Source organism: Sminthopsis crassicaudata, chromosome 3, assembly GCF_048593235.1.
Source record: "Sminthopsis crassicaudata isolate SCR6 chromosome 3, ASM4859323v1, whole genome shotgun sequence".
In the NCBI taxonomy this organism is placed as follows: domain Eukaryota; kingdom Metazoa; phylum Chordata; class Mammalia; order Dasyuromorphia; family Dasyuridae; genus Sminthopsis; species Sminthopsis crassicaudata.
The window spans coordinates 625,561,157-625,585,662 of record NC_133619.1 but is presented as its reverse complement, the minus strand read 5'-3'; the positions used below and the strand labels follow the sequence as shown (position 1 = coordinate 625,585,662).

Sequence of the window (24,506 nt, the reverse complement as noted above, 5' to 3'; positions counted from 1 at the left end):
TTGAAAATCATTTGGAGGGAGCTTTATTCAGTCCTGTACAGAAGAGAATTGGCAAATTGTCCCAAAAAAAGGAGAAAAAAATTATAAACAAGTCCCCAGTGTCCTGGGTTGGATGCTCCCCACTTTAGAGTAAGCAAAGACAATCACTTTGTATAGACAAACCAGTAGAAAGACATTTGGGGTGCATCTTGACAATGTGGATGCAACGGACTCTTTACAACTGCAAAATACATACACAAAGCATAGTTTGAAGGAGTGACGTGAACCCACAAATACTAGTGTGAACATCACGGTCATTGTGCAGAGGAGAGGGGCCTGAACCTGGAACCCCAAAAGTGACAACAGCCCCCAGCTGGTCAGGGCATCGGCCTCTCCCCACCTGGGATGGGTATTTCTGCCGGAGTTTTAATGTCTTATTTCAATAAGATGTAAACGGCTCCAGTTGAATGTCTAAACTCCTTGAAGGGAGGGAAATTTCTTTACCTGTCTTTGTATATCAAGGGCCCAACATAATGCCCAACTTATAGCAGGTGCTTAATAAATAAATGCTTGTTGGATGAGATTTTTTCCCCCTAAAATTGTGTAAAAACTGGGGTCAAAGAGTTAGGATTTTGTGCTCCGCCGGCATTCACCTCCAAGTATTGCCATTTGACTGTTTTGATGCTATAAATGTGTGTGGAAAAATAGACGGTATTACAAATTTTAAACAATTGCTTAAAGCCATATCTTTCCCCTCGCCCTGGGTTGAAGGGAAGCAGGAAGCAGTCACCTACTCCAAAGGAGGTCACTGACTGCCCAACATTTGTTCAGTCCTTAAAGGCACAGCAGCATTTTCTGGAGAGATTCCTCCAGCTCTAAGAAAAAAAAATCAGCCACAGTCTGATTGCTATTTACACTGTATGTGTGTGTGTGTGTGTGTGTGTGTGTGTCCCACCCACTCCCACCCCCATATTGTGGCTGCAAAGAGTGACCTGAGAAGTGTGGTCCCTCCCAGCAACCGAAATCCCTCCGTCCCTCCCTGCTCTGGAGTCTTTTGAATTGCTCGAGAAGGAAAGATTCAGGGGGGGCCTTTGTACAGGTCCAGCTTCCGGATCCTGCTTCCCACTTCCTGTCCCCTGCCCTGGGAGATGCTGCCAGGCTTGGGCATCTCCACTATGATGGAGACCAGAGTCTTGGGGTGGTGTGGGGCAGGAAGGCCCGGCCCCTGACCTGTGAGCCAAGCCCGACGTGGGAGAGGAAGACTGAGCCGAGGGCTGCTGGGAAAGGCCCCCCGCCTACATATTGCTCAGTGCCCTGGTCTTGCGCCTTTCTCACCCAGGATACCCACTGTCTTTCATCGAGAGAGAACATCTGGACATCGGGCCCCTGAATCAAGCCTGGAGATTTCCAGTGCTCCCCAGATCGGCCTTCCCCATGTGACCCACTGCCCGGTGCTGTACACACAAAGGATGTGAGTCCTCACCACAGCCCTGAGAGAGAAGTAATGGCACCCCCCACGGATGGGGAAACTGAGGCAGGTGAGAGGGACGCAGCTCGGGCTTTTGCGTGCCCCTGTGCTTTTAGAAATCCCAGAAAGGATCTTTTTGTCTCTCCTTCCACGGCCCCAAGGGGCGAGAATACAGGGTTGGGGGAGAAGCTGGAGCTGTATTAATTATGGGTCACAGTGGAAAATGGATGGATCAAGTGAAAGGAGGGAGGGGGATACAGGGGAGAGACAGAGGGAGGGAGGGAGGAAGAGAAGACCTCGTGTTTCTGCCCCATAAGGGACCCTGGGCCCAGCGCCCTTCCCACTTCTCTCCCGCACGTCTGAGCCTGGCCTGCCTGCGGGGGCGGCCCTGCCCTCCACCCCGGTCCCAGCGCTTCTGCTCCGCCGGGCTTCGTGGGGGGGCAGGTGAAGGAGAGGAGAGAGTGATTCTTTGGTGTTTTTACTCAGCTCCGACCACCCCGAAGCCAAGGCCCGTGGAACAGCGGGAGGAGTCACGAGCTCGGGGCCCTTCCCGGCCCTCGGAGGGGAGCACTGCCTCCCCACCCCCTAGGAGGCCGAGCCCAGCGAGTCAGAATGCAGGGTGATGTACCCCGAGGACTCGGAGGGGGAGCTCAGGAAGCTGCTGTTGCTGCCTTTGCCCCCCACCGGCCGCAAGCTCTCCGAGTCCCCCCAGGAAGCGCTCAGACTCATGCGGAACCTTTTGGAGTCCGCGTCCAGGCCGGTCCGGCGGGCGGCGGGGGCGGGGGGCGGCTCCTCCCGCGCGGGGGCTTCGCAGAGCTCGATGTGGATGGAGCCCGGCTGCCGCCTGCCGTCCACGGGGAAGAAGCCCGGGGCCTGCAGGGCCCGGGGCTGGAAGGGCCCCGGCAGCGCCAGGAGGCAGCCGCGGCCCTGGCCCGAGAAGCGGCGCAGGGCCTGCGGCTCCTGCCCGAAGTCCGGGAGGGCGAAGCCGGCCGCGGGGCAGCCGAAGGCGTCGGGGAGCACCGAGGCCGAGGCCGAGCGGGCCGGGCCGCGCAGGGGGCTGCCCAGGGGCGACTCGTCGATGAAGCTCACCACCTCCTCGCGGCTGAAGCAAGCCAGGTCCCGGCCGCAGACCTCGTCGCGCGAGAAGGGGCGCAGGGACAGGAGGCTCTCGGCCGAGCGCCGCCGCTTGCGGTAGGGCGGGACCTCGGAGAAGGCCAGCAGGCTGGCCCGCCGCCGGTCCGACGGGGAGGGCAGCACCAGCTGGGCCAGGGTGGCCATGTCCTCGCTGGAGCCCCAGGGGCGGTGCAGGTAAGCGGGCAACGGGACGGCGGGCCACATGTCCGTGTCGTCGTGGGAGTACCGTCTGGTGGGGGGCACCTGGGCATAGGGCACAGGGAGAGCCGCTGGGGCGGCCTGCGCACCCCCTCTCCCCTCCCCCCCCCCCGTGTCTTTGTCTCTCTCTCTCTCTCTCCTTCCTCTCTGATTCTCTTTCCTCCATCTGTCATACATACCATTCAATCCATCCCCATATCTCATCTTTCCATCCATCTCTCCACCTACTGTATCCAATCAAGTGTATCCACGTCTAACTTATCTCTATTTAACCCAATTACCCTTGTATCTAATCTGTTCATCCATATTTTGTGATATTTCTGTAATCAATTGCTCTTTTATCTTTCTAATCCATCCATTTATCTGCCACCCATCTTTCCCTCCACCCAGCCAGCCAGCCAGCCATTCATCCGCCACCGAGCCTCGATCCCATCCATCCATCCATCTCTCTATCTAATCTATTCCTGTCTAATGAGAACTCTGTGATCTTTCTCTCTACATCTATCCACCTCTATCTAATCTATTCATCCATGTCTATTGATAGATCCCTCATCCATCCTTCCTTCCCTCCCTCCCTCCCTCCTCTCCCTATCCACCATCCATCCATTATGGATGTTCTTAACTTTTTCTTTTTTTTCTTTTCTTTTTTTTTCTTTTTTAACACGAAGCCAGTGGTGCAATGGATAGAGTACTGGGCCTGGAGGGAAAACCTGAGTTCCAATTCAGCAAATAAATTGTGTGACTGTGGGCACTTAAGTGTGGGCTTCAGTTTTCTCAGCTATAATATGGGGATAATCATAGTATCTACTTCATAGGGTGGCTATCAGAATCAAATGAGATAATATTTATAAAATAAAAAGGACTTCGCATGGTGCTTAGCACATAGTAGGTGCTATAAAAGTGATTATTTCTTTGTACCAGGAGCCCCTTTGGCTTTCTGTTGCAGCTTTTGGATGACCCCCTTGGAATATTTTTAAATGCATAAAATGAAACATAAGATTACAAAGGAAACCTACTACATGGAAATAGTTATCAAAAGGTTTTTTGGGTTTTTTTTTTTTTTTTGTTTGTTTTTTTAACAACCAAATTCAAGGACCCCAAGTTAAGATCACATGATCTAGAGGGAAATAGAATCAGCTAGGATTGGAAATGAAGAATAGGCTTCTGGTGCTGTGTAATTGGAGAGAACTTACAGGGTCTCATGTATCCCAATTCTAGGGAAGGATGCTACCTGTCTGTTTTCTTGGAAAATGAAATGGAAATAACTTTGGGGACTATCTTTTGGTTCTCAAAGAGAAGAGGCAGCTCCCTGGGGGACTGTGGGCAGTGGGGGCCGCTCCCTTTCTTCCTTCTTTCCCCCTCCCACTCCTGTTACCTGAAGATACTGCATCTTGTCCTCCTGGATGGGCTGCAGTGGGTAAAGCTGAGGGATCCCCCTCTCCAAGGCAGAGAAGTCATACTTGGCAATGTGGTCCAGGGCAAGGAAGTCACCCCTGTAGCCGTACTCAAAGGGGCGCTCATACATCAGGTCCGTGTGGAGGCCCCCATCCAGGCTGGTCTCTATGAGGGGCAGAGGCTAAGAGCTGAGCCAGAGGCCTTAGAAGGGGAGGGGGACCCTGGGGTTCTTGAAGGTCTGTCCCTTTTCCCCAAACTAGGAAGGGCCTTTTACCATCGGAACAGGGGGAGTGCCTCAACTGAAGAGACCTCCTCAGGCTGTAGAGGAATAGGACACAAGTCTTGGATTTACACGGGAATGGAGACTGGGGAGCTGGGATCCCCTCATAGAGTCTGGAAGAGAGCCCAGGGACCACTACCGGAACTGGCAAGAGAGGCCCTGGGTTCACCTTTTGTATTTATTTGTGCAGTTGCTTCCCCTCAACAGAACATAAGCCCCCTGAAGGCAAAGGATAGTTTATTTTTGTTTCTGGATCTCCAGTATTTAGCACAAAGTGAACTTTGATGAATACGGCTGAGGGAACATCTGCTGAGTGAATGGCTTTCTTTCCCAAGCAGAATGCTCCAATAACCAGCGCATTTAATTTAAGCTTAAGATTGCCTTCTGAATCATCAGACAGGGAGTAGGCTATGAAAGCATTCTGCACCTCTCTGAGGTTAGCTTAGAATGGGTGAGTTGTGTCTGGTCACTAGGGTAACCCTCCACTGACCAGAAGATTTCATTAACCAGAATCCCATTCCCTGGCTGAGCTCCGGGACAGGGTGTGAGTGCGGGGTGGGGGGTGGCGGGGTGTATAAAGAAATACGTTTTCATCAGATTGGCCATCAAAAAATGAAAGGCTTCTCTGGTCATCAAAGGGAAGCCTGGATAATTACACAAAGAATCTGCGGCTGTCTCATCTACCTTGTATCTAACTAGGAGTCTCCTCCATAGTAAGCCCAACCAGTGCTCATCAGTCACAGACTTCTAGGAGGGCAAAATGTGGAAGGGGAGACATTTCTGCTCAGTGTCCTTGGGCTAAAGGGATTCTGGCAGCGACCCAAGGAAAGGCAGTGGTCCTGGACTCAGAGGACATGGGTCAGCTCCTACCTGACACTATCTGTGGCCTTGAGCAAGTGACTTCTGACCCCCATACTGACCCCCCCCCCCAGGCCCTCGGAGCCCCAGCACTCACCTTCATCTGTTTCGTCATTGGACATGAGGGCCACACACTTCTCCCAGACAGCCTTGATGTCGGCCCGATAGCGGTCACAGGCCCACAGGAAGAGGGGGAGCAGGAGGGACTGCACCACCGAGCACCAGAGCATGCACAGAGCCATCCAGGTGTAGGAAGTATCTGACTTGAGGCTGGTAAAGCTCACCACCTGTGCGAGACATGGAGGAACTTTCAAGCCATCCTGTGAAAACACCATTCTGAGGGGTCACTGCTCTGCTCAAGAAACTCCAGGGGCTCCCAAGCGCCTCTAGGAAAGAGCTCCACATTCCTCTGTTCTCCAGGTCAAGCCCCTCCCATCCTGGCGCCAAGCCACCTAAGCCACCTTTCTGGCCTTTGTTGCACATCATGTTTTGAGAAACCTTCTATTGTATCAAAATGACTCCGGCACAGTTTTTTACCATGAAGTCCCATTTCTTGTCTCCAAGTCTGCAGAGGCCAGACTCCCTCCCTCCTCTCCTCTGCCCCCGAGAGTGCCAGTTCCCTTCAAAATGCAATCTGCTACCACCTTCTCATCAGGACTGAATGGATCACTGAAACTGCTAGCATTCCCAACAAACATCTACTGTATACCAGCCATGGTGTTGGGCACTGATCAGTCAGTCAATAAACATTTATTAAGCCCCTTTTGTGTGCCTACCATTGGGATAGGTGCTGGAAAAAAAAAAAAAAAAAAGTAAAAAATAGTCTATGCCCTTGAGGAGCTTACAATTAATGGAGGAGACAACACGAAAACATCTGTGAACAAACAAGCCATAGGTGGAATATTTTGTATGAGCATTGGAAATCTAAAGACAAAAACAAATGTACAAAATATTTTATGTTTTTAAATATCCAAAAATATTTTGTCTATTTTCGAAATGTGTGAAAAAATTTTATCTATTTTTGGAAATGGAAAAATATCTTTTCAAAATAGGCAAATTTATATTTCTTTTTAACTATACAAAATATTTTTTATATATTTTTAAATATAGCTAGGAAGTGTTAAGTGTCTGAGGTCAGATTTGAGTCTTTCACTCATCAAAGTCCCATGTCACTATATGATCCTACAAAGGTCTTTTGAATGCTCTGGGGCCATTTTCCCATTTTAAAAAGTTGACTTGAGTTGAGTCATTTTTTCAGTCACCTCCAACTCTTTGTGATCCCACTTTGGCTTTTCTCCACGAAGATCCTACGTGGTTTACCATTTCTTTCTCAGTTCATTTTACAAATGAGGAAACAGGCAAATAGAGTTGCCCAGAGTTACAAGTATCTGAGGCCAGTTATGAACACTGCTGGTCATCCAGATTCCAGGACCAGCACTCTATTTGCTGAACGACCCAGCTGCCGCTCTTCTAAAAAACCCAGGAATGGCCATTCCTGTCCTTCCCTATCAAATGAGATAATATTCATAAAATGCTTCACGTAGTATCTGCCATATAGTAGGTGCTTGTCCCCTTCCCCTTCTTCCCTATATAAAATGAAATCACAAAAGTGACCTACGTGGAGATTTTGAGGAAAAGGTACCCAAGCCCAGAGTGCACAGAATGGGCATCTTCCTGAGTTCAAATCCAGCTTCAGACACTGACTAGTTTAGGTAAATCACTTCACCCTGCTTGCCTCAATTTCCCCATCCGTAAAATGATCTGGAGAAGGAAATGGCCACCGCTCTAGTGTCTTTGCCAAGAAAACTCCCAATGGGATCATGAAGAGTGGGATCCAACAACTGAACCGCAGAAACACAATTTCTCATGAAGCTTCTATTGTTACTGAATTTTCCCTAATTCTTCATGCGTATCACTTGATGTAGAGCCAAGAGAACTGGGCTGGGTATGAATGAACATCTGGCCATTGAGTTATGGCCATCCACAAGCATACGTGACGTTCGCTCTGGGAAGCCTGGACACTCAGGAACTTTACTTGGGCTGCTTCTAAATGCCAACAGTATCCAGATGGATTGCCTTTGGCATCTGCAAAGTTCTCTTCTTGACCCCAAACTTCATGGGATGAAACAACGGTCCATTTTTCTAATGCCAGTGTTCTACCCATTTGGCTTCATGTCCCTGAGTCACAGAATATTCTAACTTCTCAAGAATTAAAAGTGACCCAGAGGGCAATGGAGAGATGCGTGAAGATTCCCCTTTCCATTCCTAGGCATGGACTGTCCCTAGTACCTGGAATGGTCCCCCCTTTCTTATCTAGGAGATAGAAATTCTGACTTTTTTCCAGACTCAGCTCAAGATCTGCCTTTTGCAGGAGGCCTTTTCTGGTCTTCCATACCAGATACTTGAGCCTTTCCTTCTCTAACTACCTTACACCATGCAAAAGAAACACGAGATGCACAAATTTAGAGAAGTGTCTACTCCAGATGTTCATATTTGTGCCCAACCTGTAGTAGAGCCTTCCACACTCAAAACTGATTTGATTAGCCACAAAGCAAAGGACAACCAACCTTCTCCCAACATTGCTCTCTATCTTCTACCTCCATTGCTTTGCAATGGAAAGCCATGCACGCCCTCTGCCTAGAATGGATTCGTCAATTGATAGGGTCCCCCTTCCTAACTACTTTCTACTTAACTCTCTTGTGCCGTTCAATCTTTCAGTCATGTCTGATTCTTTGTGAACTCACTTGGCAGAGTTCCTGGAGTCGTTGGCCATTTCCTTCTCCAGCTCATTTTGCAGACGAGGAAATGGGAATAAATAGGGTTAAGTGACTTGTCCAGGGTCATACAACTAGCACGTATCAGACTTGGCATTCTATCCACTGAATCACCTAGTGCTCCCAACTTGTATTCCCTCTGCTTTTATTTGTTCTTTAAGAGTACTGTCTCCCCTAAGAACACAGAAGTTCCTTCAGAGTAGGGGTTATTTCATTTTAAAAATTTATATCCACAGTTCTTGGTACAAAGTAGGCCCCTCATAAATATTTGTGGACTGGCTGACTGTAGGTAACTTGTACAGTCCTGTGTATTTACATGAGTCATTAGAATAAAAGCTCCTCGAGGGCACATATTATCTTTGATTTTCTTTAAATCCCCTGCACCTAGCACATGGTGGTCTGCTCATGGGAAGTGAAATTGTGAAATGCTTGTAAATTGACTGATTGATTAATGAACATGAGCAGGCTGCAAAAAGAGAACAAGAACTCACAAAAGGAAACCAGTATGAAGGATGGTATCCAAGAAACATATGATGAAAAAGAAGATGACCTGATCACAAAGGGAAAATCACAATTCAACTGATAGATGTCTATAGTACCCTTGTGATATCAAGAGAAAACAAAAATGGTCCCGGGATGCTGGGTAGGGAAGGGTCTTATGGTCAACCTATGGGAAGACATGGACTGAGAATCCTGCGATGGACAAGGTTTGGTTGGGCAGTGATCTGCCCTGGTAGAAGGAATCCCATGTAACATGAGCAGATCCTGTGGAGTTTCTGAAATCGGGGCCTGATCTTCTTCATACTATGTCCATTCTCTCACAACAACTCTGAGCAGCAAGCAGCATTAGCTGCTTCTTAGTGATGAGGACCTTTAATTAGGATCACACAGGCAGTTCATGGCAGAGCTGGGACTAAAATTCCCAGCTCTATGCTTTCTTAAAAACACATGATCTCCCAGTTACTGACCCACTGCCATCAGTTGGCCAAATTTTGACTGCCAAAGGTCTTTCCCTTTTTTAAAATAAAAAGTTATTAATATCTTTTATTTTTATGTTATCTAGATTTCCTCCTATATCCTTTTTCCCTTTTCCTTCCTTAAGAGGCAGCTAGGTTGCCCAATGGATAAAGCACTGGACCTTAGAGTCATGAAGTCCTGAGTTCAAATCCAGCCTCAGACATTTACTAGCTCTAAGATGCTGTACAAATCACTTTACCTTGTTTGCTTCAGTTTCTTTAGCTACAAAATAAAATAACACTATCTACCTCTCAGGATTATCATAAGAATTAAAAGAGATGTTTGACATATACTGGATTATTTGCCGTCTAGGGGAGGGCATGGGGGAAGGGAGGGAAAATTGGGACACAAGGTTTTGCAAGGGCTAATGTTGAAGAATTGTTTATGGATATATTCTGAAAAATAAAAAGCTTTAATTAAAAAAAAAAGAATTAAATGAGATAATTTGTAAAACATTTAGCACAATGCTTTGCACATAGTAGGCGCTTAATAAATGCTTCTTTCCTCCCAGAGAGCCATCTTTTATAGCAAAAAGTGGGTCCTACTTTTAAAAATCTATAAACTTAAACTTAGTGCTGGGTTATGAGCGTGGATAGACTATGGGAGATAATAAGAGGAGAGAAGGGCACAGTGTAATGTTGGAAATGGATTCATGATGAATTGGACATGACCGAATGGCTGAACACTACGGGCCAGGCACTAAGGGCTGAGAATGAAAGAATCCTTACCCTCAAGAAAATTCCACTCTACTAGAAAAGGAAAAGTCAGCCCTAGTTCTCCAAGGGCAGAGATTGGGTTTGTCTCCATTTATCAGCCAGCCCAGAACCCTAGGCAGAGAGGGGACTGACAGTGGACATGGAAGAGGCTGGGAATGCCGAACCACTGCATTGGGAAAGCTCTGTCCCAAATGGGATGCTTTGGATAGCTTCCAAATGGACCTCCCGCCCCCTGTAGGAGAGCCTCAGACCCATCCCCCACTCTAAAAATGACAAGGAGAAGATGTGGGAGAAAGCGTCCAGTTGACCTTCCCAGCTCCTCAAGGGGAGAGCAGAGAGAGCCAATCTAAGTGAAGGGTCCTTCGCCTGGTGTTCATGGATCCCCAGTGGGCCCGTTGATAGATTTCAGCAGACCACCGAATGTAGGTTTTCTCTGTTCCGAGACCTGTATTTCAACATTACTGGTTTCCTTTGTAGTCCTCTATATTTTATTTTTTGCATTTAAACAATTGATTCTAAGAAGGGGGACTGCCCTAGGGGAACATGACACAAAAATGAGGGGGCTCAACCAAATAACCCACAGGTCTCTTTTAGCCCCGTGTGACCCACTAAGTCACTTTCAGTTTCCTCTTCTATAAAATGCAGGGTGGGACTAGATGGCTCCCAAGTCTTTTCTAGATCTTTTCTAACTCCAACCCTAAGTTACGGACTTTTTGGTGTGTGTAATTTACTTTTCCTGGAGCTGTTGCCACTGATTAATTCAAGATGACAGGAGCCAAAACCAGCTCACCCAGACCTGCCCCAACGCTTCCCTGCTGCTGGGTCAGTGCAAGGGCCGTGGGCTGGGACCGGGCTGCCAGGCTGATGGAGGCCCTGGCAAGAACAGACAGAGGCCAGCTCCCGAAACATGTGCTTTTCACCCTCGCCACCTCGACCCAGGCCTTTCAGCCCAGGGCAGCGCGCCAGCTGGTTCCTGGACCCGGCCGGGGCGTGGAAGGGACAAGGGCACAGCGTCTCCTTCTGAAGCAGGGGGAGGAATGTTGCCTCATCCTTTCCCTTTTCTGAAGATGAATCCCAGCTGAGGCCATTAGTGACGAGTTGGGCCATTTAAAATGTGTCATCTTCAACAGGAATCTGCTTTCCCCTTTTAAAACAAAACCTCAGACTTCCTTTTTTTCTCCAGGGATCCTTCACACTCTGGCTCCTTGGGCTGCTAGGCCCCCGCTTCCTCTGGCCGCTGGGGAGGACCAGGCTCCGCCAGGAGGGAGCTTAGAGGTCAACCCCAACCCTGAACCACTGAACCCCTGGTCCGTTTCCACTTCTGTAAAATGGATCCCTTCCAACTTTAAAACTTCTATGCTCTTTAACACGGCTCATAAACGTGCGTAATTGCTGATATCGCAGGACCAGTGAAATCACCAACTGTCCATGATCCCCTTTCCCTTTCAAAATATGGTGACACTGTATTTCAGCTGACACCTGCGGGGCCTCCCCAAAGCCTCCCGCGCCTCCCCCAGAACTTTGAGGCGCCTGGTTTTGTCCCATGTGTGATTCTGAGTCTGGCCGATGGGCGGTGACCCACCAGCAGCTACCCAGGGGTAAAGCTCCGGAGCTAAGGGACCACCAGAGCGCTTCGGGCTTCCCCGCCTCCCGGCCCCCATCCTCAGCCCCCCTTGCTCACCAGCACGGGGAAGCCCATGAGGCAGTCGTAGAGGAAGACGATCCCGGCCACCAGGTAGGTGATCTGCAGGGACGTCTTGAGGGGCTCCGAGCCGTCGATGGAGGAGCGGCGCTTGCCCTGGGCGTCCTCCACCACGATGGTGGGCACGTTGAACTTGTTGCGGTCCAGGTTGCGGCCGGCCTGCAGGGAGAGGGTCTGGAAAAGGGTGATGGCGGTGCAGACCACGCCCATGGCCACGCTGCCGCCGATGAGCAGCAGGAAGCAGACCCCGAAGCCCAGCCCGATCTCGGTGACGATGAAGCGGCAGTCGTGGGCGTAGAAGCGCTCCGTGGTGTCGTGCCAGCCCACGGCGGGGAGGGTGGACAGGATGAAGGACACCATCCAGATGCCCATCACCGTGTGCACCGCCTGCTTCTTGGTATTGCTCAGCCTGGGGGGAGAGAAGCAGCCGATCACACACGGGGTCTCAGGGGGGCCCCCCACCGAAGGGATGGCCCACCGCCCTTACCCCCCCCCTGGTCCTGAGTCCACACTAGCCACGCTTTCAGGGGGATTCAAGAATATCAATGTAGCCTATATAACCACTTGCCAATTTAAGAAAAGGGGAAAGAAGGGAGGGAGGGAGAACAATCTGGAACTCAAAATACATGCTAAAAAAACCTGTCTTTACAAGTAATTGGGGGAAAAGAATGCTACTAAAGGATACAAACTTTTTAAAGAATATTAGTGCAGGAGTGAGGTCCTGTTTATATGGGGGTTAATGTTTATAAAACTGCCTCCTCCCGGTCATGTGAAACAGGAGGCAGGAGAATCATCATCCCCTTTCTAGAGAGGAGGCCCTCGGAGATAGTGTGTGCTGGGGTCCTGGAGCCAGGAACGCGCTCTCACACAGCGGCAGTTCCAGGATGAGAACCGAGGTCTCCTGTCCGAAAGCCTGGTCTCAACTGTCCTGATGCCCCATCTTCCACCCCCGGCATTACCTGTGACCAGGGTGACCCTTGGACAACCTCTTCTTTCTTGAGGATGGGTAAAATATCTGTGCTCTCCCCGGTTTGAAAGACAAAGACCCAAGACCCCAAGAAGCCGGCATTTCCCTCCTTCCTTCCCCGCCCAGGTCCTGCGCTAGGCCCAGAAGGAAAGCTCCCCTGCATTAACTCCTGCTTCAAAAGATCCCCCAAGTTCCTTAAGCCTTCCGACAGTGACTGGCTCTGTTTCAAATCGATTTTATTCTTTCATCAAAATATGGAACATGAGCTTGGCTCCTGTCCTCTCAAAACCCTAGGAGGGAAGGCCAGGCCCCTCTCCCTCCCTGTCTCCGGGACAGAGGCTGTGGTGGGAGGGTCTGGGTCCCCTCTGCCTCCAGGGTTCTCAGTGGAGCTAGAAAAGAACAGGCAAACACCTCATGCCCAGGCTCCCACAGTGCAGATGTTCCCTATGTAGGTCAGAGCTCTCCCCGTATACAGCTGATGTCCACCACCTATCAGAAAAGGAGCCCCCTGGGCCGGGTTTGTTAACTTAACTGGCTCATTACGGGTGGTTAGCAGAGAGCAAAAAGGCTAAGCCCAGCAAAGGGGGCAGGAGGTTAAGCAGGAAAGGGGGACCCGGCCAAGGACCACTGTCACCATCGCCAGCCTCCTTGCTTTCTCCAGGACTAGAGAGCAGCTCTGGCTCTGCTTTTAGTCAGGAAGACAGACTGGCTGCTCTCTGCCTGGGGACCAGCCTGGCAATCTGGGGGGTGGTCCCCTGCTGGAATGGCTATGCACTTGCTTGTCCTTCTCAGGAACCCCTTGGGCCTTTTCAGGTATAGTAGCAGGACCTACATGATCTCTGGCTAAGCTAGGGCCTCCTTTCCACAGCCCTCCCTCTCTCTCATCTTATCTATCTTCCTTCCTTCCCTCCTTCCTTCCTTCCCTCCTTCCTTCCTTCCCTCCTTCCCTTCTTCCTTCCTTCCTTCTCTTCCTTCCTTCCTTCCTTCCTTCCTTCCTTCCTTCCTTCCTTCCTTCCTTCCTTCCTTCCTTCCTTCCTTCCTTCCCTCCTTCCTTCCCTCCTTCCCTCCTTCTCTTCCTTCCTTCCTTCCTTCCTTCCTTCCTTCCTTCCTTCCTTCCTTCCTTCCTTCCTTCCTTCCTTCCTTCCTTCCTTCCTTCCTTCCTTCCCTCCTTCCCTTCTTCCTTCCTTCCTTCTCTTCCTTCCTTCCTTCCTACCTCCCTCCTTCCTACCTCCCTCCTTCCTTCCCTTTTCCTTCTTTCCTTCCTTCCTTCCTTCCTTCCTTCCTTCCTTCCTTCCTTCCTTCCTTCCTTCCTTCCTTCCTTCCTTCCTTCCTTCCTTCCTTCCTTCCTTCCTTCCTTCCTTCCTTCCTTCCTTCCTTCCTATCCTGACTTAGGAAGCAGAAGAGAAAATAGGTCAGAGGCCTACAGAGGCCTGGGAAAACTCCCCTTTCTCCGAGGGCTAGGGCCTTAATAGTGGACCTATGTCAGGAATGGGCATAGTGGGCATGGTGGGCCAAGCCAGAAAATCAGCCCAAGACCGCAGTATTTTTCATTTTGTCTTTGTCTCCCAATATGGAGGAGGAATTTGAGTTATCATAAAAGACTAAGGGTTGAGACAAACTATACCTCATCTCCTGGCCCTTGCAGTTTGTTCACAGGAGCATCAATTTAGGTTTTGAAGGAACCTTGAGGTCAGTAAGCCTAACCTCTCTGCATCCTCACCTCCCCACCCCTCAATACCAGATTTTACAAGTGGAGAAATTGAGGCACAATTAAGTGACTTTTCTAGAGTCACAGCTAATAAGGCAGAATTTGAATCTGGGTCTTCTTGACTCCACATCCAGTGTTCTATCCACTACTGAGATTTTCTTCTTAGTTTTAAGCTCTTGGGAGTTTGGTGTCCCACATAAACCTTGTACCCAGCTAGCCCAGCTTCTGACTTAGTTTCCATGCCCGTTTCCAATGGTCTGAAACTGCAATTCTCCCCAACCAGCCTCGAGTCCAGCATGTGCCCAGTCTGGGGAAAGGAAGGGGGATGGACTAAGTCTCTTCTTACCATTCCCCTCACCCCACCCCCTGACACACAATCCCTCATCGATCTTCCCAGGCCTGATTAAGCAAGCTTCAGTCCTCCCCCAGCCCCGAGTCACTCATTCAGCGAGGTCTTCACTGTATAAATCATGTTTAATAGGATAAATATAAATGTAAAATATGTCTAAATTGGGCCACAGGGGAGAGGGGGGTCCTAGGGCTCCTCCAGCTTGGTCTCATTTTAAAGTGAAGATAATGATAATAACACCAATAATGCACATACCATTTTAAAGTTAACATTTTACACGTTATCTCACTTTATCATCATAACCACCTTGCAAGGTAGGTGCTAGTATTATTATCCCCATTTTACAGATGAGGAACTTGAGTCAAACAGCCATGGAATTGACTTCCCATGAGTCATGCAGCTAGCAAGCATCTGCGGCTGGATTTGAATTCAGTTCTTTCTGCCTCCAAGTCTAACATTACCTACTATGCCAGCTCTATCATAATGATAGGTTGTTTTCTATTTTACACATCCCTTTCTTTCTAATACTTATGTGTGATATGTAGTTCAAATTGTATCATTTTGTGGATGAGAAAACAGGTGGAAAGTGATTTGCTTAGAGATGCACATATATTGTGGGGAGACTTGAACCCCATGTCGTTTTTAATTTGTAACTAATGTCTTTTGTTTACCAAACATTAATTTCTCTCTCACACACACATATGTGTGTGTGTATATGTATGTATGTATCTATCTTGTATGTCTGTCCATCTGTCTATCTCTCCCTCTTTTTATCTGTCTCTCTATCCATCCTTCCATCCACTCATCCATGTCTATCTATTTACCATGTCTGTCTGTCTGTCTATCTCTTCATCTCTCTTTTTATCTGTCTGTCTCTCTATCCATCCATCCATCCATCCATCTATCTATTTACCATGTCTGTCTATCTCTTCATCTCTCTTTTTATCTGTCTCTCTATCCATCCATCCATCCATCTATCCATCCATTTATCTCTATCTATTTACCTTGTATGTCTATCTGTTTACTTTGTATGTCTGTATGTCTGTCTATCTGTTTATCTATCTGTCTCTATCCATCCTTCTATCCATTCATCTATTTGTCTATCTATTCATCCACCCATCCATCCATCTATCCATCCATCCTATCTGTCTGTCTGTCTATCTATCTATCTACTTTTCTGTCTATTTTCCTCCCTTTGGACCAGCAACCTCCCTTCTTCACCTTCAAGTGAGCCTTGGACACAGGTTGCAAGAAAAGGGGAAAAAGCCGTCAGTAAGACTAACTGCAGCCACAGTCCCAGCCATGCAGTCGAGAGCGATGCATTTCACGGACAAAGTGAGGGCCCTGCAGCTTTTGCTGCTCACCACCTCTGTAACTGTGGGCCCATCACTCCGCCTTCTGCGTCTCAGTTGCCTCATCTGTAAAAGGGGTGGGTTGTGTCAGGTGGCCTCTGAGGTCCCTTTGACTCTCCAGGGCCAGGGCTGGCCATTAATATTGCTGAATTCTCCCTATTCCACCTCACCTGTCTATAGGCTCACAGGCACCTATACCTGCATACGTGTAAGTCAGGAGCCTCAATCCGCCACGGATGGGCTGTCTCAGGTCAGATGTCACTTCCCAGCTCTGAGCCTCAGTTTCCCCTTTTAGGAGATGCCATGTGGAGAAAAGGTCCCTCCTAGTTCTAAGATAGCAGAGTTCTGGATGTAGAGGTAGCAGGGAAGGGGCTGGATGAGGGCATCGAGGGGCTCCCCTCTGAGCTAGAACAGGCCGCCGGGGTCTCTCCCTGCCCCATCCCCTCCCCAGACACTAGCTCCAGCCCACGCCCAGACTCACCGGTAGTTGACCGGCCACCGGACCATCCACATGCGATGATAAGACAGAGAAGTGACCGAGAAACAAGTGACCAGGGTGAGGGTGTAGAAAGTGGACACGAACACTTTGCAGAGCCCCTCATTCCATTCATAGTCGGAGTGCTGGCGTCGCAGCTGGACCACCGCGTACATGGTGATGGGGATGGCGATGTTGAGCATGTGGGTGCCGGCCAGTGTGCACAGGAGGAACTCCAGGGGCTTCCATTTTTTCTGCTTGGCACTGACACTCAGGATGCCCCAGGCGTTGGCCAGCAGCGAGACCCCAGCACATGCCAGCCAGGCCACGGCGTTCCTGTGCAGCCCCTCCTCATCCTTCATGGTGCAGGGCGGGGGCCGGGCCACAAGCCCAAGGGAGCTGGCTGGGGACGGACGCACGCAGGGCCGGGGGCAGCACAGACATCCTCCAGGGGAGCCCCAGGGCTCCGGGCAGAGAGCAGAGCCCCTTAGGGAGGGCTGGTCACCAGCATCATGGACCACAGGCTAAGGGACCTGGGGAGATGGAGAGAGGGTGAGCGCTTTCCAGGAGCCCTGGACCAGGGCTGCCCTCCTCTGTGCTCAGCCCCAGTCTTCTGATCTATGGCCTATAAACCCAGAAACCTCCAAACCCCTTCAGTGTGAAACCTGAACCCTCCAAACTGTCCCCCCCCGACCCTGCTGTACAAATGTCTCCTCTGCCCTGTGCAAATTCTGACCCGTTCCCCCATGCCCCAAGCTTGAAACCCCTTATCCTCCTCCCTCTGCCTAGTTCCAAATCTTTGACTTGTTCCCCTTGCGCCAAGCTCAGAATTCCCAATCCTGCCCCTCACGCCCCCTCGAAAACTTCCAATCCGTCCTCTTCAAACTAACTCAAAGCCCCAAACCCGTTTCTTATGCCCGTCCCCAAATTCTGACCCATTCGTCTTGCGCCAAGCTCAGGACCTCCAATCCTGCCCCTTGGGTTCAGCATGAAACCACCCACCACACCCTTTGAGCCGGCTCCAAGCCCACAGAGTCTCCACTGCCTCTGACTCTCATCCCCTGCCGCTTATGCCCAGTCTGAAACACCTGATTTTTCCTCTTTGTCTCAGCCCCTCTGGCTCATCCTTAAGCCCACCCTGTTCTCTCTGTACAGAGCCCCTGGCCTTGCCTTTCATGGGCAGTTTGATCCCTCCAGAATCCCCTCTGCTTCCAGCTTGAGACCCCAGAGTTGGGTCCCCTGCAGCTCACAGCTCTGAATCTTGCCCGTCAAGGCCGTTCACAGCAAGCACGGAGCCCCTAAATCTGCCCCTTACAATGATTGCTTGGCCCCGGACCCCTTCCCATCAGACCTCCTTGACAGATCCCTATCCATCTTAACCCTCCCGACTAGCACAAGGTTTGCACCCTGCCACCCTGCACCATGCTCCTAGCCTCTGACACAAGGTGTCCCTCTCCATACCCACTAGGCACTCCCCGCAGCCCCACAGTGGGACAGCATCCCCCGCCCTGGCTCTCTGCTCACAGCCCATTCTCCTGCTTTGGTCCAGAACCGCTTCCCTAAGTACTTAAAGTACTTTCCTCGGCCAACTGAGCGGGCCCACTTATGGCCAGCCAGCAGTCACAAAGCAAAGTGGGAGGGAGGGATAAGTGTGGCAGGCTCTCACCCCACCCTGCTGCCCTCGGGGGCAAACCCAGCCCACTCTGCTGCCATTTCTGATTGCCAGCTCCCTCTGAGGCTGGCTCAGCTCTGCTTCCAAGGGGCATCTGCTCTGCCCAGCCACACCCCGCCCACTCAGGAGCCAGCCACTTGTGGGAAGGAGCCCAAGGACTCGGAGGTGGTCAGCCATCAGCAGGGACCGGGGCGGCAAGGGCCTTCCTTCCTGTCCAGCAGATGGAGACTCAGGACAGGCAAATGGTCACAGCTGGGAAGTAGTCCCTCTCTGAGATGGGGGCTCACACAGACATAGATCTACCCAGACACCTCAGCTACAGACACACACATTCTCTCTTTCTCCTCTTGAGTCTATTATTCTCTCTCTCCCTCTCTGTCTCTGGTGTATGTTTCTCTCTGTATCTCCTTCCCTTCCTCCCTCTCCCTCCCTTCATCTCTCTCCTTCCTTCTCTCATTCCCCTCCCTCCTTCTCTCTCTCTCTCCCTGTCTCTTTCCATCTCCTCTCTTTCTCTGTCTCTCTCTTTCTTCCATATTATCTAGAATTGCAGTGGTGGCTAGGCCAATGGGACAGTATCCAGCGTACAAGGATCTGTCCCATTGCTCAAGTTCCCTCCCTCCAAACGCACAGTCTCCTGTCCAAGGACAAGTACCTTCCTCACAACCCCTCAGTCAGTCAATAAGCATTTATTATGCTCCAACTACGGGCCAGGTGCTGTGCTAAGCTCTCAATAGTCTCCTGAAACTCTCCCATGAGGTCAGATCAAATCCCAATGATTGCCCAATGGAAGTTAAGAGGCCTAAAATTCTTCCTGTCAGGAAGGTCATTGGCGTCAATGTGCAGGCAGAAATCCAACCTCAGACACTCAACGCTTCTTAGCCGTGAGACCCTGGGCAAGTCATTGAATTAATTAATTGCCTTACCAAAAAAATCCCCAACAAATCAAAGAAGAGATAGTATGTGAATTATCATTGTAGATGGTACAAGAATGTAATGGATTCTTTCTGCACTGTGAAAAATGCGGATGATGAGGGAATTAGGGCACCAGGGAGATATACATACATACATACATACATACATATATATATATATATGTAAAGTAAAACAACACCCACAGTGATTATAACCATGCAAATGGAAAGAACACAAAAACCAAGCCAAGTGACCAAGTTTTGACTAAAAAATAAGAAAAGTACCTTTCTTTTTTCACTGGGAGCGGAGGCCTATGGAAGTGGAATACTTCATATACAGTTAACCCGGATTGACATGTTCTGTTGTTTTTTCTAACTGCTCCCCCCGACACACATCATCTTGGTTACGAGGGCGGGCTCAGCACTTATATATTGGGTAATGAATGTGGTGGAAACAAGTAGGTAGTTTCGATAAGGAGGGAGGGAGGGAGAAGTCGATCTGGGGGAATAAGGAGCGCAGGGGTGGGGAACTTCTCTCTGCCAAAGGCCATTTGGATATTTATAACCTCATTCACGGGCCGTACAAAATTATCAGCTTATAGAACTCACACAGTGGGAGGCTGCTGTACCTAGCTTTCAGCTCATCATCGCCTGCGGTTGCCTTGGCAAATGATTTCATGGTGGGCCAGACAGAGGGGGAGAGGGAGAGAAGTCCGGGAGGACAGATTTTCCTTTTCTCCCAGAGTCCTCCTGGCCAGGGAGTCGTTGAACCCATTTTAAGAAAGTAATGAAGAGGTACGAAAGCTGGAGGGCTCCGATTTGCCTGTCCTGGGGAGCTGGACACATCCCAAGGGTGGCCCTTAGCGATCCCAAAGCGGAGTTCAGCAGCCGCTGGCCCCGATGACTCTGCAGCTCCCGGACTGTCTGGCCCACTGGCCACCATCTCCTCTAAGCGTAGTCCTTCTTCCTACTCCCTCCAGGTCAGAGAAGCTTAACGATGACCATCCCTCACCTCATCTGCAGATTAACAGTTCACAAAGCACTTGCAGCTTCAAAACCTTCCAGATTCATCCTCTGGAGAACCCAGGGGGAGACAGAAACTCATTCATTCCCTAACAAGAATGTTATATCCATCCTCCTTTCAAGGTTGGCAATGCACTTTGCACATGCAGTCTCCTTTGATCCTCCGAACAGCCCTTCGAGGCAGATGCTGTTATCTATTTTGCAGAGGACTTCATGGAAAAAGATGAAATACTTGTCCAAGCTTGCAGTCTGAAGCAGGATTCTGGACTCGCTCCAATTCATTAGCCACAGCATGACCTAGCCTCCGTGAGCACTTATTAAGTGAGCAGACACAGCTTTCCTACAGTGATCACTTTCCCTTATTCTTACCCCTTAGAGGGAGTCCCTAAACTTTTTGGGGACCACTTTGGCAGCCTGCTGAAGCCTAAGGGAACCCCTTCCAGAAACAGCATTTTGTGACCTACATTTACACGGAAGAAAATGTTCCATTTCAAAGGACAAGCAACCAGCATTTACTCTGTGCTAGAGGAAAACTAGGGGGCACAGTAGGCTTGGAATCAGAAGGACTCACAAGTTCAAATTCAGCCTCAGACACTTCCTAACTGGGCAAGTGACTTAACCCTGTCTGCCTCAGTTTCCTCATCTGTAAAATGAGAAGGAAATGGGAAACCTCTCCAGTATCTTTGCCAAGACAATCCCAAATGGGGTCATGAAGAATGAGGAACTATAGAACAATAATAGGATGTGTTAAACTCTAGTAATAGCAGAAAGACAGCCCCGTCCTCAAGACACACATAAAAGCAAGCTGAAAGGTGCAGCCCTTAAAAAGCACTTTCTAATTCACTACCTTCCAGTTTCATCCTCTCAAGAACCCAGGGGAAGACACAGAAACTCATTCATTCAATAATAATAGTAATATTTATATACCCCGGAAGGAGGAGGATCAGCATTCTAATTTGACCTGAGACCTTAGATACTAGCAGGAGACCTTGGCTAAATGATTGTCCTGTGCAAAAAAAAAAAAAAAAAAAAAAAAAAAAAAAAAAAAAAAAGAGGGGAAGCAAGCTGAAAAGTGGGGATGGGAAAGGACCTGAGCTGACAAAAGTCCAGAGAAATCTTCAGTGAAGCCTGGATGGGGGAGAGGGAGTCTTCTCCTTTAAAATATATATATATATATTTTTTGGGGGGGGCTGGGGCAATTGGGGTTAAATGACTTGCCCAGGGTCACACAGCCAGGAAGTGTTAAGTGTCTGGTTAAATTTGAATTCAGGTCCTCCTGACTTCAAGGCTGGTGCTCTATGCACTGCCCCCTAGAGGGATCTGAGGCTTTCCAAACCCCCCTTTTTTTAGTGAGCCCTAAAATGATTGCTGTCTAGGAGAGAGGGTGGGAAGAAAGAGGAGAGGGAAATGTTTGGAACACAAGGTTTTTTGCAAGGTGAATGTTGAAAACTATCTTTGCATGTATTTGGAATATAAAAAGCTATTATTATTATTATTATTTATTTATTTGCTATTATTATTTTAAAAAATCTAATCCCCCAAAAATGATGCCAGATCAGAAAGGGCTAACCCCAAGATTGATAACCCCATGACCACAGGGTAACATTGAAACGTAAAAAGCTACCTCTTTAAATCTCTGGTCCACTAAGCTCTATTAAGTCCAGAATAAAGTAATCCAGCCTATTCTCCTTATTAAACAGATGAAGAAATGGACAAGTTGCACAAGAAAAAAAGGCAATGAGAATCTTTATTAGGGGCAGCTGGGTGGCTCAGTGGATAGAGCACCAGCCTTGAATTCAGGAGGACCCGAGTTCAAATCTGGTCTCAGACACTTCACACTTCCTAGCTGTGTGACCCTGGGCAAGTCACTTAACCCCAGCCTCAGGGAAAAAAAAAAGTCCGCATTAGAAGTATGAACAAACTAACCCTGTCCAAGGTGGAGATGGTGGGGAATCCTTGCCAGAAGCTGGGAGTCTCGAATTTGGGAAAGTGGAATTGCACATGGATTTCAGGTGTGAGGTTTGAGGGTTGGGGAGCTTCTGGGTCCCCGGACGAGTCAGGGCTCACGGACTGGGTGCGTAGACATTGCCTATAGACCCGAAGCTGAGACAGTTGGGTACAAATCATCCAATCACAGAACAGCGTAGGGTCTGCTGCATTCCAGCTCCGTTGCCATCTCAAAACTATTCTTCCCAGCCCCAGCCCCGTTCTAGCTAACGCGCTCTAGGAAAAAAGCCCCGAACCGAACAAAAGAACGCACTGGAACAGGTCCTTCAGGCCGGGGATGCTGCTCTCCGGAGCCCTTAGCCTCTCGGGGCCTCAGTTGTACCGATGTGTATAATCTAGCGGGTTCCTTGGGAAGGTTTCCAAAGGGATTCAGGGAGTCTCACACCTTTACTGATGGGGAAATTGTTCTTATTTTAATATTCCTCCTGAATCCTCCTGGGACTCCCCACCCCCACCCACTTTCTCTCCTCGCAGCCCAAAGTGGATCCCAGGGAACTCCGGCTTTGTTCGGGCGCAGAGGGATCCCTCAGCCGGCTCCGGCCCGCAAGCCTACAACTCTCAGCTCGGGGGGTGGGGCCGGGAGCTCTTAGGTCAATTCGAAGAGTCCGACGGCCAGAGCGGACTGGGGGCCCCGCGGGGGGCGGGAGGGGCTGACTTTAGAAGGGCTCCCCTGGTAGTCCGAGGGGCCCCGGATCCGGGGTGCTCTCCGAGGGCTGCCTTCTGTCTCTTCTGCTACGGAATGTCAAAGGCCGGGGCGGGGGCGGGGGCAGTGGGTGGAGAGTTCCCTATGAATCAGTCTCCTCCAGAGAGATCAATCCCGAAGCAGGATGGAGAGATCCTCGCCCACCCTCTGGACCACACAAGGCAGCCCCATCCCCGCGCCTTCACCCCAATCTCCGCCAGATCTCTGGGGTGCGACCCCCCCCCTCCGAACGCCGAGCCCGCAGTCGCGCCGGCCTCAGTCCAGCCCCGCGCCGGAGGCGGCCGCCGCCGCCCCCTCTCTCTTTTTCCCAGACCTCCCGCCGAAGCGAACGCCGGGGTGCCCCGGAGGGCGTGGGTTAGCGCCGCCCCCGGACACGCTTCCATCCAGGGCGCTGCTCCCGAGCCCGGGTCCCCCGAGGGGGCGGCGGCTCCCGAAGGGGCTTGGACCCAGGCAGAGGCCCCGGGCTCTCTCCCCAGGAGCTGCAGCCAAACAAGATGCCCGAGGCCTCCTCTTCCCCGGGCACGTTCCGCGGGGGGAGTCTCGGGACCCCGGTCCATTCTGGGGGGCTCTCTGCGGCGTCAATGGCGCCCCCGGAAAAAGTTCTCGCAGGGACCATTTTAGGGGAGCCTAAGCTCCCAGGGGGCAAACCCCCCTGGCCCGCAGCAGGCGACTTCGGGCCGGTGGCGGAGGGGAGCCAGCCCCGCTTCCCAAACCTGCGGTGGGCGGAGGATCAAGGCCAGCTCCCCATCCCGGGCCAGCCCCCGGAAGATGAGCAGAGAGACTGCCCGTGGGCTGCCTCGGAGGGGAAGCGGGACTCGAGGGGGCGGACCAGAGGAAGAAAGGAGGGTGGAGAGAAAGGACGAGGAAGAAAAGGAGGAGGAGGAGGAGGAAGAAGGGAAGGAGGAGGAGAAGGGGGAGAAGGGGGAGAGGAAGATGGAAAGCGGGAGAGAAGAATGAGGGGAGAAATGGAGGAAGAGGAGGACAAGGAAGAAGAGGAGGAAGAGGGAGAGAAGAGCTAGAGGAAAAGGGGAGAGGAAGAGAAAGAAGAAAGGGGAAGAAATAGGAGGAGGAGGAGGAGAGGGACAGGAGGAAGACGGGAAGAGGAGGAAGAACGAAAGGAAGAAAGGGAGGAGGAAGAGAGGGGAAGGAGGAAAAAGGGGAGCAGGAAGAGAGAAGGGGAGGAAGAAGAGGGGGAGGAAGAAGAGGGGGAGGAAGAAGAGGGGGAGGAAGAAGAGGGGGAGGAGGAGCTGGGTTCCCCGCCCACCCCGCCCGGAGCCCCCCTTCGCTCCCGCCCTGCCCTTCTCGGGGGCCGCCGCGTCCCCCCTTGACCAGGGCTCAGGCCCCCACGCGCCCCTCGGGCCTGGGGCGCTTACCTTGCGGCTCCGTGCCCGGGGCTCCCAGTCCGCTCCCCACGCCTCGTTGCTCCGGCCCCCGCAGCGGCGGCGGTTCCCCTGGCCCGAGCGCAGCCGCGGGGGTCGTCCCCCGGCCGGGGGCATCCTCTCTCCGCGCCGCTGCCCGCCGTGCCGTGCCCTGCCTGGCGGCCCCCGGGCTGGCAGGGCTTCGGGCGGCAGCCCCTCTGCAGCGGCGCCGCGCTCCCCAGCTGGCTCGCCCGGGCTCAGCCCGCCTCCCCTCTCCCAGCGGGAGGGCAGGCGGGGGGGGGGGGGGTGGGGGGGAGCAGGGCGCATGCCTCAGCCGAGACCCCGCCCCGCCCCCAGCTCCGCCCCCGTCCTGCCCCGCCCCCGGCAGAGAGGGGGGGACCCATCCTGAGAGGCGGGGTCGGCGCGCCCGGCGGCCAGAGAGCCTGGAATCTTTCCCCTA

General features: G+C 51.1%; 1 protein-coding gene across 4 annotated transcripts; it reads right to left on the bottom strand.

The window, feature by feature from the left end:
- GPR153 (G protein-coupled receptor 153) lies at window positions 1-24,318 on the bottom strand. Of its 4 annotated transcripts, none has more exons than XM_074307781.1 (7): window positions 24,062-24,318; window positions 22,239-22,375; window positions 16,379-16,905; window positions 11,501-11,930; window positions 5,410-5,599; window positions 4,155-4,339; window positions 1-2,824 (listed from the first exon to the last, which is right to left on the bottom strand). In XM_074307781.1, exons 3-7 carry the CDS (start codon window positions 16,732-16,734, stop codon window positions 2,033-2,035), a joined length of 1,953 nt encoding a protein of 650 aa, XP_074163882.1. In that variant the 5' UTR covers window positions 16,735-16,905; window positions 22,239-22,375; window positions 24,062-24,318; the 3' UTR covers window positions 1-2,032. The 4 variants fall into 4 exon arrangements, with proteins under 4 accessions (XP_074163882.1, XP_074163883.1, XP_074163880.1 ...); XM_074307782.1 differs by having other exon boundaries at window positions 22,239-22,370; XM_074307779.1 differs by lacking the exon at window positions 22,239-22,375.
- Window positions 24,319-24,506: the final 188 nt, after the last annotated feature.

Excerpts from the sequence above, each read along its gene's own strand:
- GPR153 (XM_074307781.1), bottom strand. The coding sequence starts at position 16,734 with ATGAAGGATGAGGAGGGGCTGCACAGGAACGCCGTGGCCTGGCTGGCA. Across the intron at positions 5,600-11,500 it reads TCATGGGCTTCCCCGTGCTG|GTGGTGAGCTTTACCAGCCT; the intron begins GTGAGCAAGGGG and ends TGTCTCGCACAG. Across the intron at positions 4,340-5,409 it reads CAATGACGAAACAGATGAAG|AGACCAGCCTGGATGGGGGC; the intron begins GTGAGTGCTGGG and ends TGCCCCTCATAG.